This window comes from Marmota monax, unplaced genomic scaffold (genome assembly GCF_021218885.2).
Source record: "Marmota monax isolate L192 unplaced genomic scaffold, Marmota_monax_Labrador192_F-V1.1 WCK01_AAM20220418_F8-fsc00336, whole genome shotgun sequence".
Lineage (NCBI taxonomy): Eukaryota > Metazoa > Chordata > Mammalia > Rodentia > Sciuridae > Marmota > Marmota monax.
Window position 1 is genome coordinate 92,263 of NW_026693839.1, and position 17,362 is coordinate 109,624.

Here is a 17,362-nt window from a genome sequence, read left to right on the forward strand (position 1 = left end):
CAAATGCCCATCAACTGATGAATGGTTAAATAAAATGTGGTATACTCATGTAGTACAATATTACTCAGCTATAAAAAGAAATAAAGTACTAACAAATGCTACAACATAAATGAAGCTTGAACATATGCCAAGTGAAAGAAGCCCAGCACAAAAGGTCACATTGTTTATAATTCCATTTTACAAGAATGTCCAGAATAGGTAAATCCATGAAAACAGAAAGTAGATCAGTGGTTGTCAAGGGCTGTGGAGTGAATGCTATTGGATACAAGGGTTTTGGAGGGGTTGATAAAATTGTTCAGGAATTAGATAATGGTGATGATTGATTAACAGTGTGTCTTATACTAAAAAACACTTAATTGTATCCTTTAAAAGGGTGAATTTTATGGCATGCAAATTATATTCTAACTTTCAAGATATTTTTTTAAAAACAAAACCAAAAAAGACACAACCTCCAATTAAAGACTAAGAGCATCAAACCCTCTGCATTTCCCTTTGTAAACTCTCACAAAGGCAGAAATTTCAAGACATATTGATCTTTTTCTTTAATATTTATTTAGTTGTAAATGAACACACAATATCTTTATTTATTTTTATGTGGTGCTGAGGATTGAACCCAATGCCTCACATATGCGAGGCAAGCACTTTACCAATGAGCTACAGGCCCAGCCCTGACACATTGATCTTTCAGAGGCCAAAAGAACCCCATTTCTACCAGTCTCCAAAGACTGCAGGGGGCACAGGAATACCTTGAGGTATTGATGGTGTGGGAAGATCTACTGATTCTCATCACCTTTTCCTGTCATTCCTAGAAGCCCAGCATTTTGTGGATTGTCTCATCTAGGGGTTTTTTTTTTTTTTAATTTTTTATTGTTGGCTTCATCTAGGGGTTTTCAAATTATTCTTCTTTTAGGGTTTGCCCAGTGTGAGGGATGTGAAACGTGGGACTCTCAGTGCTAACTGTGGGGAGATTCCAAGATATCATCCAACTGGCCATCCAAGTTCAAGGAACCATGAACAACAGGTGAAGGATCTTCAATCTCCTATCCAACTCTGGCCCCATCTACAATCCCAGCTTCTCTACTTTTATCCCTCTACACACTGGGCTTTGGCTACATTTCACTTAAGGAAAAGTAGTCTAGGGCTGAAAACAGGTTTACAAATCATTATCCAAGCCATCATTCTCCTGATGGTCCTGTCAGCCACAGCCCAGGAGGTTCAGAGACAGCATTTAAATATAATAAAAAGAGCTGTATTAAAAGAAATGAATATGCAACCATTTGCAAAACTTCAAGGGCATTTTCAGTGAGATGAGTCTAATGAGGAAGGCAGAATCTAAGTGTGGGGAAAACTGAGCAAAATTCACCTGGATGAGCAGCAGGGTGGGATGACCTGGTCAGGGAAGATTAGGTCCTTGACTGTGTCCATTACCACTGCTATTCCAGTCAGCAAGTGGGTCTCCTCCATGTGAACCTTTCGAAGTCTGAGTCTTATGGGTGGTTTTTGAAGTCCTCCTGTCCAGCCCAACTTTCCATATTCTGAGATTATGAAGGAATTCTACCAGTCAACCTTTGCCTCTCATTTCTATATACTGAGACAAGACTCTCTTCCCAAAGTATCCTGTGAGGGCACATTCATCCCACACTCAGAATAAGCCAGAAGTTCCAGAAAGAATTAATTCTGCCCTCCAGAGAAGCCCTTAACCAAAATGAATGGGGAATTGGTAGATAAACAGCACTGCATATTTGCCCGTTTGCAGAAGCACATTGGGGCCTGTTATATAGTCTCCAATAGTTCCCTAGCAGAGCTGAGCCTGGCTACCCACAGTAGGCATATGCTCAGTAATTCACCCTATATTATTTACTTCTCTGTCTCAATTCCATGCTGCACCTGTTGGCTTCATCTCAAATAAACTTCTTGCACTGAACTCTATCTCAAGGGCTGTGCTTCTAGGGGAACAGCAAACCAGAAATAGATTCTGTGCACAGTTTTCTATGGGAAACATAGGGTTCAGAACTCAGTCAGGCCAACAATGGCTAGGAGTCACCCTGAACAATGCAAGAAATTTATAATTCACCTAAATATAACAAAAAGAGCTTCATTAAAAGAAATGAATACACAACCACTTGCAAAACATCAAGGGCTCCATGAGTGCTTTTAGAACATATGATTAAGTGACTAAAAGCTACTTACTTATAAAAGGCCTGGTTCTCCACCCCGCACTTCCAAAGATGTTTGCAGGCAGCTGGTGTTGAAGTATGGAATGCCAACATGGCTTTTTTCTAATAAAATATAACAAAACAAGAAAGGGCAAGTTAAACACAGTTTATGTTTTTTACTTCAGGTATTTACCTACTTGTGTCCTGCCTCCTACCACACATATTTGAAATAACTAAATACATTACTATATTCTATAAAGTGTGGTTGGAGTGACATTCCCCCTCCCTAACCCACCATGGACCTCAATCATCTATCTAAGGCCTGATTCAGATACAAAGCAGCTTCACAAACCTTCTCGACACTCCAGACATCACCTACCTCCCTATCAGATTGGGATTATTTTAAAATTTATTTGCCATCCTTGAATAACTAATACTTAAATTGATAAATAGGGTCAAGAAAATATGCAAACTTCGGAACTAGCCCTAAGGTTCAATGTTTGGTGATGGCCTTCTCCCAAATCCATTCTCAAGCAAGCTCACAACCTATATTTGGTAGCTCCTTTATTTTAACAATATTGGGACTTACAGACTGCTTACAACACCCAGCCCTGTTGATATTTAGCTCTATAAGTATCTTCATGTGTTTCACACCGCTGCATCTTGGCATGAAGAGGGAGGGAGAGGGTCCATCTTTTATTCCTATCTTTATCCTCATCTGTTTTTCACACAGGGCTACATAGTCAGCATTGCTCACTGATGTTATTCTTAAACATGCAAACCCAATGTTTATTTGTTCACCTCTAAAATGTTTTCAGCTATAGCTGCCATCATCATTACACTTCAAAGTCACGGTCTTTGGGGGCTACAATGCTCTAGCCATGTTTTATTCTCAAAGCTCTCTCATACACATACATGTGCACACATACAGCAACAGGAAGTTAGAAAAACAATATCTGACCTCCTTCTGGGTGCCAATTACATAAAATGTCTTCCCTTCAAACTTCAATTTGCAGACATCTGGCCTAAGAGAAGAAAGACTCTGAGTGAGAAGGAAAAAAAAATGGCAGCTAACCAAAGTACCTGGCCTTCCCATAGGAATCTGGCTGACTCATAAATGCCAAGCAGACTGCAATAAAACAAGATATTATCTTATCATTGGTGAAGGTCTAATGAGCAGTGCAAAGCCCCAAGTGAATTATACAGCAATTTTTTTCTCCAAGAGAGGACCCGTGGGCAGCTCAGGATTGTTTTTTCCATTTTTTACAGTGAGGCTACATCTTCCTTCCAAGGAGCTCTAGAGTATTAGTGAACATTAATGACCAAAACAACATTAATTGGCCTGCTCACTTTGCAAGGTAGGAAGAATGTGGTTATTTCAGAATCTGTTAGTGAGATAATATGGATTCAAGATATCTGACTTTCTAATCCTTCCACATCAATCTTTAAGGAGCACCTAGACCACACTGCAAATTTTCACTCCTACTCTCCCTGATTATAAAAGAGTTGCTTTATTACACATTGAAATGATCAAAATTGTGAGAACAACTTGATGAATGACAACATGTGGCCAGGGTGACTTTAGATTTTATCTTAAGGAGCTTTTCGATTAACACCTGCCTAGAATGTCGGACCCAAGTCAGCTCCTCAATGAGAAGATAGGTGTAAAGACAGGATTCTAATTTAACTCCTTTGATTTAATTCCTAGGTTAGTGATACATGTGTCTTGTGCTTTTTCTGGGGAAAAAAAGAACAGGTAATACTCTCTCTCTCACTTACCTGAACCTCTGTGGCATGATTCTATTAGCCTCAGGACTTATTCCCAAACTGCTGTCAAATTCTTCCCTCTTGTAGCATCTTCCCTTTTTAGCACCTGGTTTTCTTTCTAACACTCTGTACTAGATTAGCATCAGTTACCCAATGTATACTGCATTCCCTACACTGTCTGCTCTTTTCTAAGACCCCAATTTCTCTAAATAGCTTCCTTGTCCTCTCATTGGCTTCTACTCAATTGACACTTTCAGCCCCCCTCTGTGCCCACTTATTCTCTTCTTCCACAATTAGCACTCTCAAAACTCAAAACTCTTATTTGCACTTAATATATCACTTAAATGAATTAATCTGTTTTAACTTAGGTGGAGGATTTTTGAGAGTGACACAGTTTACTGGATTATTTAAAAAAACACAACTAGGATTAACATAAGAAAATTTTCTTTAGTAACATGTGTGTACAAAGTAGGTACAAATACATATGCCTAAGAATAAGCCAGGAAGAATGAGATCCACATCAGTACCATAACCAGGAACACCAGAAAGATGCAGACAAGATAGAGAAGTCAGAAATGAACCATCTGGAGATTATTTATCTCCAGCCCTCAATATGCTCAGAAATAAAACAAGATCAAAAGAAATTACTCTACATTTGAGATGCACCATGTTTTAACCTAACTACTCCAGGGCTCAAGCAATTCAGAAAGCTGAGGATCTGACCCTTCTTCCTTCAGTCCTCCTAATCTGCATGCCATTCTGAGTGGACATGCCTACTATTTCCAATAGCAACTTCACTGATAATGCTGGATGACAAATAGTGAGTTCGCACAAAGGATTGGACAGGAGTGTGAGGAAGAGTGGGAGAAAGTGGGCCCCGAGTTGCTCCAAGGAACTGATATGGTATGAGTATGGCTTGTCTCTTAAAGTTCCATCTTCTGGAAGTTTGGTCCCCAATGTAGTTGTATTAAAAGGTGGTGAGATCTTTCGGGGATGGAATCTAGTGGGAGGTAACTATGTCATCACCACCCTTGTGAAAGAAGGGATTAATGCTGAACTCACAGAATAGTTTAGGTCTTACAGGAGTGTATTATTTCCCAAGAAAGCTGGTTGTTATAAAAGAGTACCTCCCCAGTCTCTTGCTTTCACTCGTGCACACAGGCTCTTTGCACTTGCCTACTTATCCTTCTCCTCTACTTCTTTGCCATGTTGTGGCTCATCCAAGAGGTCCTCCACAGATGCTGACACCATGATACCTGGACTTTCGAGTCACCAGAATCATGAGCTAAACAAACCTCTTTTCTTTATGCACTGTCCAGCTTCTGATATTTTGTTATAGCAATACAAATAGACTTAGGAGTTCATACCTTTATTTCACTCTGATCCAGCCTGAGTTCCCTCATATAGTCAGATCATTAGGAGTTTCTGGTGAATATAATGTCTCTTTGAAGGCAAAGCCCCCAAGTCTAGGTACCCTAAGGTGACTATTTAGTTTTACAAATCTAGTTTCCCACTTAGGGCAATCTAGATTGGGATTCGTTTATGATGAAGTTCCAAGGCAAAGAAATGAATTCTAGACATTCTACCTGAGATGGAAATAAAAATCCAAAGGGAGGAAGTGGGAAAGAAGAAGAAGAAAAGTGGTAGGCCAGTTTTCCAAAGAAATACTCACCATTTTATCAAGTGGATTCTCTTATTTCCCTGGAATACCACAAAGCCTGCAGCAGTGAATCCTAAAAACGTCGTTGTGCCTGTTGAATCCTAAAAACAGAAATAAAAACCTGCTGGATTGAGGAAGACAGAGAAAATGACAAATGGCATGCTTACTCATTTTCACCCTGAATTAATTTTCAGTCAAGTCCAATGATTGTAGCAATAAACTAAGTTTCTGAGATGAAATTTCTAAGAACAGGACTTTCAAAACCTGGGCAAGGTCCAGGAAGCTGTAGCTTTTTCCTTTTTTGTAACGGATGTTCTGCCTCACCAGGAACCTTCTGGAAGTATACATATTACTCCCAAACATCACATCTTTTTCCAAGTACCTTCTGGGGCTGCCTGAGTTCTAAATCAGCTCTATAATGTAAGTAAACTGTTCTTGGTACCATTAGCCCTCTAATACAATGAAACAAAATGCCTGAGTATCTTCTCTGATTCAAACCAACTAGGACTTCTGATCTTTGCAATATAAAAATGTCCAGAAAAGCCTAATTGGCCTACAGCCTAGACAAGGAACACTCAGTCAACTAAGACCAAGGATTAACAATAACAAAATCAACTCAGTCTCCAAGTAATCCATAAGAAAAAAAGAGGCTCAATTTCTGGTTAAAATATAAATTACTAAGTGGAATAGACTGATTTAAAACATTACTAAAAGGGGCAGCTGGAATATATCCTAAAACAATTGTGTAGGATGCAAATGCCAAATGTGGACAAGTACACTGCCTTGGCTACAAATGGAATCATCTGGGAGCCTGGTTCTCCTCCCCAGCAGACTCTGATATAATGGAGGCAGGGTGTGCTCTGGGCAGCAGATGTTTATGAAGCTCCCAAGGTGCTTCTAATGAGCAGCCTGAGCTGAACACTCAAAACTGGTACTTAGCTAAATAAGTTGGTCCAATTTGGCACATAAATATTCTAGGATTTATGTGGAAGGGGCACTAGTGGGTTGTGGTCACTACTTCCAATATAGCCCAACAAATTATATTTAAGAACCTGACTGATATATTTAGTTTAGTTTTAGTGCTAGTGTCTGGTTGATATACAGTTAAAATGTGGAAAGGCAATGTATATTGCCTGTGTATGTCATTTTTAGAAAATATGTACACAGCATCCCTAGGAGCTTGATGAAAAGGGAGATTTCCCAGCTGCACCCCCAGAATTCTGACTCAGTAGATCTGGGGTGGAGCACAAGTGATTCTGCTAAAGATGGTCTGTGTTTCACCCTTATGAGAAATACTGCCAAATACTATGAGTAAAGGAAAAAATAAAAAGAAGTACTACTAATGTCATGGTGTAATTTGAAATATTTCTTTATTTCCTTCCACTTTCCCATTTTTAATGACTATATTCTTGCTGGGTAATTGCTTTGAAAGCAAATCTCTTGGGATCCTCTATCTTTTAAAAAAAAGAAAGACAGAAAAGAAACATCTACTTGATGAATAAACCCATGTATGGTAACTTAGAAAAAGTGGCTCCTACATTACAATTAGCAAGTTACTGGAAGACTCTTAGAGGCTTAGAGAAAATCAACTGCCAAAACTCCTTGATGAAGAGGGAGATTTCCCAGCTGCACCCCTGGAATTCTGACTCAGTAGTGACCACAACCCACTAGTGCCCCTTCCAATTAGGAGTTGTGGGTCAGGCTGTGGAAATCTCCTAAGAGGGTTCTACCAGACCCGAACACCAACTAACTTTATTTTGGGCAAATCAATCATTATGTGGTGATCTGCTGTAGGGGGTAGTTACCTTGCATGGATGTGGATCCACCCCATAGGTTTCCAAAGTGTGAGCTTTCAGGAGTAAGTTAAATTCAGACACTGGTGGGCTCTGGCCTCTAAAATCACACAAGAAAAGTTTAGGGAGTTAAAACAGGAAATATAAGAAACATGGAGTCCCTTCAATCCATCAAATATACTACTCTAAACTAAAGAGAAAAATCCCTAAATGAATAGTAATCGGTAAAGCTGGTAATTATTTCTCACCATGAGGAGCCCTTTGTTAAGAAATCTGAGCTCACATTCTCTAGCGAATTGTTCCAAAATATGCTCACATGTCTTCTGAGAACTCCAGTGACCCATACAGTTAATCAAGGTTATCAAGTTACCAATAAACAGGTCCTTGTAAATTCAATCTTAATACAAAATAAAACTCAGCATCTGTTTCTTTCCTTCTCATTTTAAAAAGATTATCCAGGGTAAATGGCATTTCTTTTTGCTTGGGGTAGAAACTGGTCAATCCTGTTACTCCATCAACAGGCCTAAACAGAGCCATCTAGCCAACAAAGAATTGTCAGCCGTTCCACAGAAAGCCCTGGATTTGGAAAGGAAATCTCCACCACTAGACCCAGACTGTCCTCTAGGGTGGTAAACAAGGTCTTGGACTCAAAGGGGAGGAAAAGGAGACTACAAATATAGATGACCTCGAAGTTCTCTCAGGGCCAACTTAAACACCAAGAATTGAACAGCATTTCAAAGACCCCACTTTGGCTAACATTAAAATGTCACATTTATAATTAATATATTATAATACCATATAAAATCAGAATCATTCCCCAAAGATAATTACATAACTAACAACCAAGAAGAATTTGCTTTGGAAAACAACAGAAATTCACTTTTATTTTTGAAAATGAATTTTGTTCCTATTTGTCCAAGGAGCATCTTAATCCAACAAACAACACTTTGGTTATTTCTTTTATCTTTTTCTTCCCTTCCCCACTCCCCCTTTGACCTCTAGACACTCTCTCTCTCTCTCTCTCTCTCTCTCTCTCTCTCTCTCTGTGTGTGTGTGTGTGTAACTCCTTTGAAAGGCCCTAGTAAATGTATTTTGAAGCTTCTAGGTCTCCATGCCTTTTAAACCTTCGTTTCATTCTCTTTATCTCTGTCTTCTGACACGACATCTTGAATTATTTCATAATTCAAACTTCCAGCTTACCAATTCATTCTTCCGCTCTGTGCATTCTGATTTTCATCTTATTTATGTCTTTTAAAATATCAATTAAGCATTGCTTTTCCAATGTAATGTCTTTTTGTGTTGTGAAGTAGCAGCCTGTTTTTATTTCATGAACATGAATGCCTCTTCGCCTTCTCAGGATTTCTGTCCATTTCTTGGAAGGTCCAATCCTATTTGCTCCATGAAGGCTACTTTCTTGGTGAGGATCCTTTTGGGGCTGAGTCGGTCTCTCAGGGAGTTGTTTTCTTAAGTGCTTGGCAATCCTTGTTTGGATGCTCACCTTGTATACATCCCTTTGGCAAAGTGGCCTCCAGATGTTGTAGGCAAGGGTGAGATGTGCCGTGTGGGAAGAATATATCTCTTGATCTGGGGTAAAGTTTTTTGTTCCTTCTGGAAATTTCTTTGCTCATGCACAGGACACCTCAGCTCAAGCCCACTGCTGCCCCTGACTCAGCACAGGCCAACCAGAGGAAGGGGTCAAAGTTGCCCAACTTCTCCCAGTGCAGTTGCCTGCCCTCTGTGATGGCTGCTTGGCCCATCCATAGTCCAAATCACCCAGAACCATTGCTATCTTGTGAATGTTTGGCCTGGATCCTTAAAGATGGAATCCTTTCTTGTATATCCTTTGACTAATGTTTTTCCTATTATCCACAGGAACTTGGGGAAGAAAAGGAAGGTTGCCAAATAGGATACCTGTTTCTTTTAAATAAAGTGTTGATTTTGAAATCCATCTATTTCAGAATGTTCCTAAGGAATTACCTCAAAGTCTTCTTTAGGAAAATAAAGTCTTCCTGAAGCTCTTCAAGATTTCTTCTTCAGTTTTAGTGTCTGAAACTTCACTGTGATACAGTATACTTGGGGAGAATGCTTATTTATTCATACGGATGGGGCCCTTTCAATCCAGGAAATCCTAACTTTAACTCCTTCTATGAATTGTTTTCTTCTCAAAACACAGTCAGTTTAACTGTTTTCTCCTCTTGATAAAATAACAACACACTCAAGAAAGTCACCAACTATATTGACAGGAATGGGAAAAGGAGAGTTTGAAAGATTCTTCGCAAAACCCTAGGTATTCCTCCAAGCCTATTTTATAAGTTCTTGCAGTATTTTAACTTTTATTAGAAAACAAATGATTACTGAATCCAAATATTGGATTTGCTCTCTCTCTTTCTCTCTCTCTCTCTCTCTCTCACACACACACACACACACACACACACACACACACAAACTCGTCTCACCCACATACACACTAGAATAAAACAGCTGAAGCTGTGCAACCCACTCTGATGGCCTTCAGTACAAACCTTCAGCCTAATCACCCAGACAGAGCCAAAGTGAGCCAGGACCAGGTCAGGGCATCCCTGTCCTCCCTCAGTCCCAGGCCATTGCCCTGCTCCAGGATGAACCACCACTCCACTTGAAAGGTCCTCACTAGTCAGAATTCCTCTGCTCTGGACAGTTAGCCATTCTTGTGATTGGTTAGGCTGCCATTGCCTTTTTTGTAAATCATACATCTATTGTTGTTATTATTTTGGTATCAGGGATTGAACTCAGGGGCACTCAACCACTGAGCCACATCCCCAGCCCTACTTAGTATTTTATTTAGAGACAGGGTCTCACTGAGTTGCTTAGCGCCTAGCTTTTGCTAAGGCTGGCTTTGAACTTGTGATCCTCCTGACTCAGCCTCCCCAGCCTCTGGAATTGCATGCATGCACCATTGCTCCTGGCACATTATTTATTCTTAAAATTCAAGTTTCACTTTAAAGTCCACTTTTAAAAAAAATTGTTCTGGGAACAAGTTGATTGTGAAAGATTATTATTCAGAAGTTCATGTTAGAAAGTGGTATGGTTTAGATATGGTTTGAGTATGTCCCCCAGAGACTTCTGTGTTGGAAGCTTGGCCCCCACTGTGATGAGAGAGGTGGTAGGACCTTTAAGAGGTGGGGCCTAGTGGAAGGTGGTTAGGTCACTGGGAGTGCTGCCTTCCAAGGGATTCATGTAGTCCTCATTCTATTTCAGTTAGTTCACATGAGAGTAGATTGTTACTAAAAAACCAAGGATAGCTCATGAAGCCTCCTGCCATGTGATCTGTCCCTCTCACATATTCTCCCACCATGTGTGCTTTCTGTCGTGTTGTGATGTAGCAAGAAAGATCTTACCAGAGGTGAGGGGTTTCAGGTGCCATGCTCTTGAATCCCAAAACTCTGAGCTGAATACGCCCATTTTCTTTATAAGGTACTCAGTCTCTAGTATATTGTTATAGCAACAGAAAACCTACTAAGATAGACAGTGAATAATTTTTCTTTGGTAAGTGGTCTTTTTTCTGAGCACTACTCTAGACGTCCTAAGTCCAATATGGTATCTAATTTCTAACTGAAAACACATAACCACTGCATGCCCAGCTCCAGAGGATGTACCCTTAAACTCAAGCTTCTATAAATTAATAAACAAATTTTTAAAAAGCCAGATAACCAGAAAGTCAGAAAGAAATGGGCAAAATACTTAATAGGCATTTAACAAATAGGAAGGATACAACAACTGCATGAAAATCTTCTCAACTTCTTTATGATCAAGAAATTGTAAATTAAAGCCATTAGAAAGTATTAACATATTCATACAATAGCTAAATTAAAAAGACTAACAAAAACAAGCACTACTAGGAATGTGTAACAAAACAACCCCCATATACTACTATGGAAAGGCAATTTAGTAGAACAAATCTGGAAAGCACTCTGGCATTATCTACATTCAATAAAAATGTTTGGCCTAAAATATAGCAATTTCACTCACAGATAGGCAACAGTAACTAATGTATGCTGTACCAACACATATGTAAAAGTTTCATAGTAGTGCTATATTTGTAACAACAACAAAAAACTCAAATATCTATAAAGAGATAAAAATAGAATAATACAGCCATGAAATAAATGAACTGAAGCTACATACAACAAGATAGATAAATATCACACAAAAAAATACAGTTGAACAAAAGAAGTCAGACAAATTAATAAGCATTGTATGGTTCTAGTTCTATGGTTTTCAAACATTGAGAAACTTTAAACCGAAATTTTAGAGGTCAGAAATGTTTGGGTCTTAAATTTAAGTCTAATTCATCTTGAGTTGGCTTTTGTATATGGTGAAAGACAAGGGTCTGATTTCACTCTTATGCATGTAGATATCATTTTCCCAGCACCACTTATTGAAGAGACTGTCCTTTCTCCATTGTGTTACTAGCATCTTTGTTGAAAACAAAATGACTGTAAATGTGTAGATTTACTTCTGGGCTCTTATTCTATTCCACCAGTCTATGGGTCTGTTTTATGTCAATGACATGCTGTTTTGATTACCATAGCTTTATAGTACAGTTTGAAGTCGGGTAGTGTGATGTCTCCAGTTTTGTTCCTTTTGCTCAAGACTGCTTTGATTATTTGAGGTCTTTTGCAGTTCCATATGAATTTTAGGGTTGTTTTATCTAGTTCCTCATCCTCAAAAATCTCATTTTTTTCCTTTACTAGGCCCACATATGACTGAAGTCAGAAATCCTTCACTGAGGGGAAATGTCAGGTAGGAGGCTGAGATAGAGCAAAGCAAAAGCTCATCTTTAAATAAAGAGAAGAGTCAGTACCACTGCTTTGAATTTAACTACAAGTCTCCACTGGCTAAGCATTTAAGAGATCTAAATTTAAAAATCATACACAGAGAAGGGCTTACTACAAATGTTCAGAGAAGGCAAAGAGATCAAAACCAAAGGAGAAAAGGCAGGGACCCCAGTAGCGTGAGGCCCCCAGCTTACTGAGGAAGAAACATTTAAAAATTGGTTTTCCAAGAAGATACAAAAGCAATTAAATGGATTTTTTTTCCATTTCCTCAAATCTCCCATTAGATATTTGTTTCTGCCAAAAACTCTGTTCAGTAATGGAAAATAAAGATTTTCCATCCTTTAAATGTTGCACCAGAATATGTTCTGCTAAGATTAATAGTGTCTCTAATGAGACATTTAGAGGGAAAGACCAGTGATTAGTAGAATTCTCTTTTTAAGAGCTAGCAATTCTCCAAAGAGATGTTTTTCTAATAAATTAGGTGAGGTCAAGTAATTACGTATATATCTCTCTCCTGCCTGTTCTGAATTCTTTTAGCCAAAGAGGAACAACCTTTCTCCTATTGATCCTCCTTTAGCACACTATCACATAGAGTGCAAAAACACAGCCCCAAAGAATGAATGAAAGTTATTAATTGCCACTAATAATGGGATGAGGTAGGGGCTTTTCCAGGAATGACTTGGGCTACTCAGAGTGCAGCTGGCAGGCAAGGGAATGGATTTGGGTCCACCTGACCTATTTGGTACCTTCAAGGTCCAGAATTAACTTCAGAGGGAGAAAAACAATATACTGTTCTCTTTTTGAAAAGCAAAATTCTCAATTTGAGTTAAATTAATTTTTATTACAACTTGGTTGCAACTTAAGATTTAGCTTTGTTGTAACTTTAAATTTTCTGCAACACTGGATTCAAATGTTTATGAGCACCCTCAGGACTTGCCCTTCAACAGGTTAGGATTTTACCACCCATGAGACTCCACAGAGCACTCTGAATTACAGCTTGGCCGCAGAATTGGGGGGCTGCAAGGAAACCCGTTTCTTCAATCCCATCCCTGACTCTCTGTATGAAAGAAGATCTTTCTTCTTCTTGATGTCCTGTCCCCTGCCATTGGCATAGGCTACCCTGCCATGGTTGGTATCTGGAGTGCCTCAGAGGGACATCTTCACTAAGTTCTCTAGTAGGTTAAAGATTTGGCTAGTGGGCCTCACTGTCCCCTAACCCCTGACCTTGGTAATTTCCTTCTCTCTCCATCATTCCACCAAAAGCCAAAATAATTGTGAGTCTCTTATTGGAAGGCCATTTGGGATTTTAGTATATTTGAGTTTCTTTGCAACTTCAGTTCTCAAATGAGCTCAAAAATGTTAATTTATAGTTTACCTTTTGCATTGGTGTTAGTTTGAAGTTAGGGGAGATCAATATTGCATGCTTTTCTATATCTTAACTGGAAGTGAAATGCTCCACTTCCAAGTTTTTACTTAGAGAAGGATATTATCTCTCATAAACCCCTAAGGGGCTATTAAGGACCATCTCTATGCAGAGCATTCAATAAAACATTGCAAATTTGGATAACTGCCATGCTCCAAGGGAGACAGTACAGTGGTGATACCCCGAGGTCATGCAGGACTACAACTTATAGGAAAGCAGCAACTGAGAAAGATTAGAGAGCACACTACACAGAAACTCAGGTTTCTATTGCTTCATAATTGTGTAGCCTTGGAGAATTTAATTTCTCAGAACCTGATATGGGGAGGCAGAAGGTGAACTGACAGTTGGTGGGCACAAACTCAATATGTGGAGGCAGAAGGTGAACTGACAGAGCAGGTAGGATGGCAACTCAGAGTGCAAATGATTCTTCCAAAGGGTACTATTGCTGAATGCTGCCCTATGAGTGTCAGGAATCCCGGTCACTAAATCCCCCAGTTGTAAGCCAAGCTAAACCTTTATGGCAACAACTTTAAAAACTACTATTTGGCCCAAGGTACATACATTTAGGTCAGAATGTGGCCCAAGGACGTTCATTTTATATCCCCTGATTTGGACTCTAAGGGTCCTTCAAGTGTAGTAACTAGGTATCAATCTGCTTTTTTGGGAGCTGGTAAAATTTCATGAGAACCAAAGGCTCTGAATGGTAGTTGTAGCTCCCTTCCATTAATAAAAAGTAGGAGGCAAATTAATTATTGCTCTATAGATATTCCTTTTTAGATAAAATCTTTGAATGCTTGAGATCACGGGGGAGTGTGGGTGACCATGAGGACCCCAGCTTGATGGTGAGGCAGTTGAAGATTTGCAGTAAGCAATTCAACACTACAGCAGTTCTCCATGCAGAGCTGCCCTAGGTGTGTTGTATGAATGGACAGGTGCAAAGATGAATGGAGGCATGGAGGAATCATGGATGGCAGGGTGCCTTAGTGAATGATAGGCACTGCTATTAGTCCCATCAAAAGTTCAGTCTTTAGCTCTAACCTGTAAGTTAGAATTACATATCAGGAATAACCACAGGATATATTAACCCATTATGTTCCATCATCCCATTTATGAAGCACCTAAAAAATTGAGCAACAAATATACCATTTACGGTAACTTTGAAATAAATATTTATGTTTTTAGAGCTTTATTATTTTGATAAAATGTAATAGGTAAATGATTTGTGGTAATATTCATTATTATTATTAATGAAGTAATAATATTAGTGAATGATATTTGTGAATGATTATTAATAACATTAAAAAGAAGTTTAAGGTTATGATTTTCAGCCTATTTTAATTCACCTGTGTCAATTTCATTGAAATATTCACAGAATGGGTTAAGTAATGGCTGACTCCTACTTTTAACACAATCTCACTACTTCCTTCATAGCCACGTTGCACCGTGATGTCAAGGCTCATTCTCTTTTCAAGTCACTTTGGCCAGATTTCACCTGTATATAAAACATTTACAACTTCAATGCATACAGCATTTGCCCCTGGTCCATTTCTCTCTAAAGATGTCCCTAACTCTAGGCCACAAAATGCAAGGATCTAGTTCTCATAGGAGGAGCATGTGATGCCAAATCATTCTGTCTTCCTATTTGTAACAAAGGTTTTATGTTAAATAGGAACAGAGAATGAAAATGGATTTGATAACCTATCAGGAAGAGAGATTTGAGGGTTTGGGAAGGAACTGGAGAAGGGAAAGAGGGAGGAGAAAGGACAGAAAGAAAGTGCATCTGAAGAAATGGGCTATAAAATAATTGAAATTCCCCCACTTCCTTTTACTCAATGAACACTCTTCTCAAAGCTGACAAAAACATTTCCTAAGGGGCTCTTGTGATCCACTCATCAGAAGAACAGCTAAAGATTATTTTTCATAACAGGGCACTTATTTCTAGAAAGCTAAATATTACTATCACTCCTTGCTAGGAAGCCAGGGCACATGATTTACAGAGAATGTGAGACTTGAGAAATAGAGATAACTGCTCTCTATAAAACACACTCAGTGTCACGACTGCTTACAGCACAAACCTCATGCACTAGACCACTGCAGTGGTAGCTAACTGGATGACTTTGCTGCACTTCAGGAGCAAGGAATGTGCTTCATCAAACCAGCTTCACTGCAAGTTGAGCTTTTGAATATTTAAAATCTTATGGCCTTGGACTTAAGTTAATGTAATGTTTTTTTTCCTAATGACAACCTGATAAACTGGTGATGAGAAGATGAAAGACAGAGTAGAAACTCTAGAATAAATGCCTCCAGAGAAGTTTATCCAAGCTCCTTACAGTGAAATGTATCTTATTTTTTATATTGAACCTCCTCTAAGAACCCTCAGAACTAATGGAGTGAGTATTTCCTCTGAACCCAGATGGTTATGATTAAAGCTGTGGAAAACAAAAATCAAGAGGGCCAAAAATGGAAATTAGTAATCATGTCCCCAGAGACTGTGGTGATGACTCCTTCCAGCCACTAGAGGGCTCTAGAAGGAGGAATAACTTGTTCTTAAATCAGTCCCAGTTCTAGGACCTCATCTCTACACCCGAAACTCAATGAAGTCTGAAGTTAAAGGAGATTCTTTTTCATGCACATTTTGTTTAAATACAGCTCTTGTTGTCTTAAAATCATCAGGAGGCAGGAGAGTGAAGCAGAAATTGAATCTAGACCTACTCTGCCATGTTCAGACCAGGAGACAGAAAACTAGGAACAGTGGGGTAAATCTGGCCCACTGCCTGTTTTACCAATAAAGTTTTATTCAATCATGGCCCATTTGTTTAAAATCATCTATGTCTGCTTTTTCTCTACAAAAGCTGAGGTAAGTAGCGGTAACAGAGACCACGTGGCTCATGAAGTAAAAAATATTTAACTACAACTTATCTCGAAGAATTATTCAGAGTCAATCCATTTTAGCATTGACATCTGCTCAATAATGTGAATGGCACATCTCCATATCCTCTCATTCACAAGAGGCCCAAAGATGCCTCTGGGAAGTCTTTTTAAATAAGGCTCTATTAGCTATTTAGTGATTCCAATGGCCAAAATCAGAACAAAAACAGCACCAAAAACTGGCAGGGATATAGAGCAACAGGAACTCACATTCATAAATAGTGAGAATACAAAATGGTACAGAGACCTTGGAAAATAGTTTGATAGTTCTTGAAAAGCTAAACCTATAGAATTTAGCAATCAGGCTCTTTGGCATTTACCCAAATAAGTTGAAAATTTATGTCCACATGAAAATCCACACACAGTAACATTGCTCAAACTTGGAAGCAACCAAGTTTTCCTTCAGTAGGTGAATGGATAAATGAACTGTGGTACATCAGACAATTGATTACTACTTAATGCCAAAAAGAAATGAGCTATTGAGTCAGGAAAATACATGGAAGAAGTATAAATACATATTACTAAGTGAAAGAAGCTAATCTGAAAAAACTACATGCTGTATAATTCCAACTATGATATTCTGGAAAGATCAAAACTACAAAAACACAAAATGATCCATGGTTTCTAAGGATTAGGTGATAGTGATAAATGATTTTTATGACAGTTAAACAATTCTGTATGATACTTTAATAGTGAATACATGTTACTATACATTTGCCCCAACTCACAGAATATACACCAAGAGTGAGCTCCAATGTAAACTATAGACCGTGGATAATTAAAATGTATCCATGTGCACATCATTTATAATAAATATA

General features: G+C 38.7%; 1 protein-coding gene across 2 annotated transcripts in view; it reads right to left on the minus strand.

Moving 5' to 3' along the window:
* Frmd3 (FERM domain containing 3) overlaps window positions 1-17,362 on the minus strand; it is a 257,160-nt gene that overhangs the window by 59,195 nt on the left and 180,603 nt on the right. For both annotated transcript variants that reach the window (XM_046462436.2, XM_046462435.2), the window contains exons 7-10: window positions 7,389-7,476; window positions 5,596-5,684; window positions 3,118-3,181; window positions 2,191-2,279 (exon numbers count right to left, since the gene is read on the minus strand). In XM_046462436.2, coding sequence (XP_046318392.1) covers window positions 2,191-2,279; window positions 3,118-3,181; window positions 5,596-5,684; window positions 7,389-7,476 — 330 coding nt within the window. The remainder of the gene's footprint in view (window positions 1-2,190; window positions 2,280-3,117; window positions 3,182-5,595; window positions 5,685-7,388; window positions 7,477-17,362) is intronic.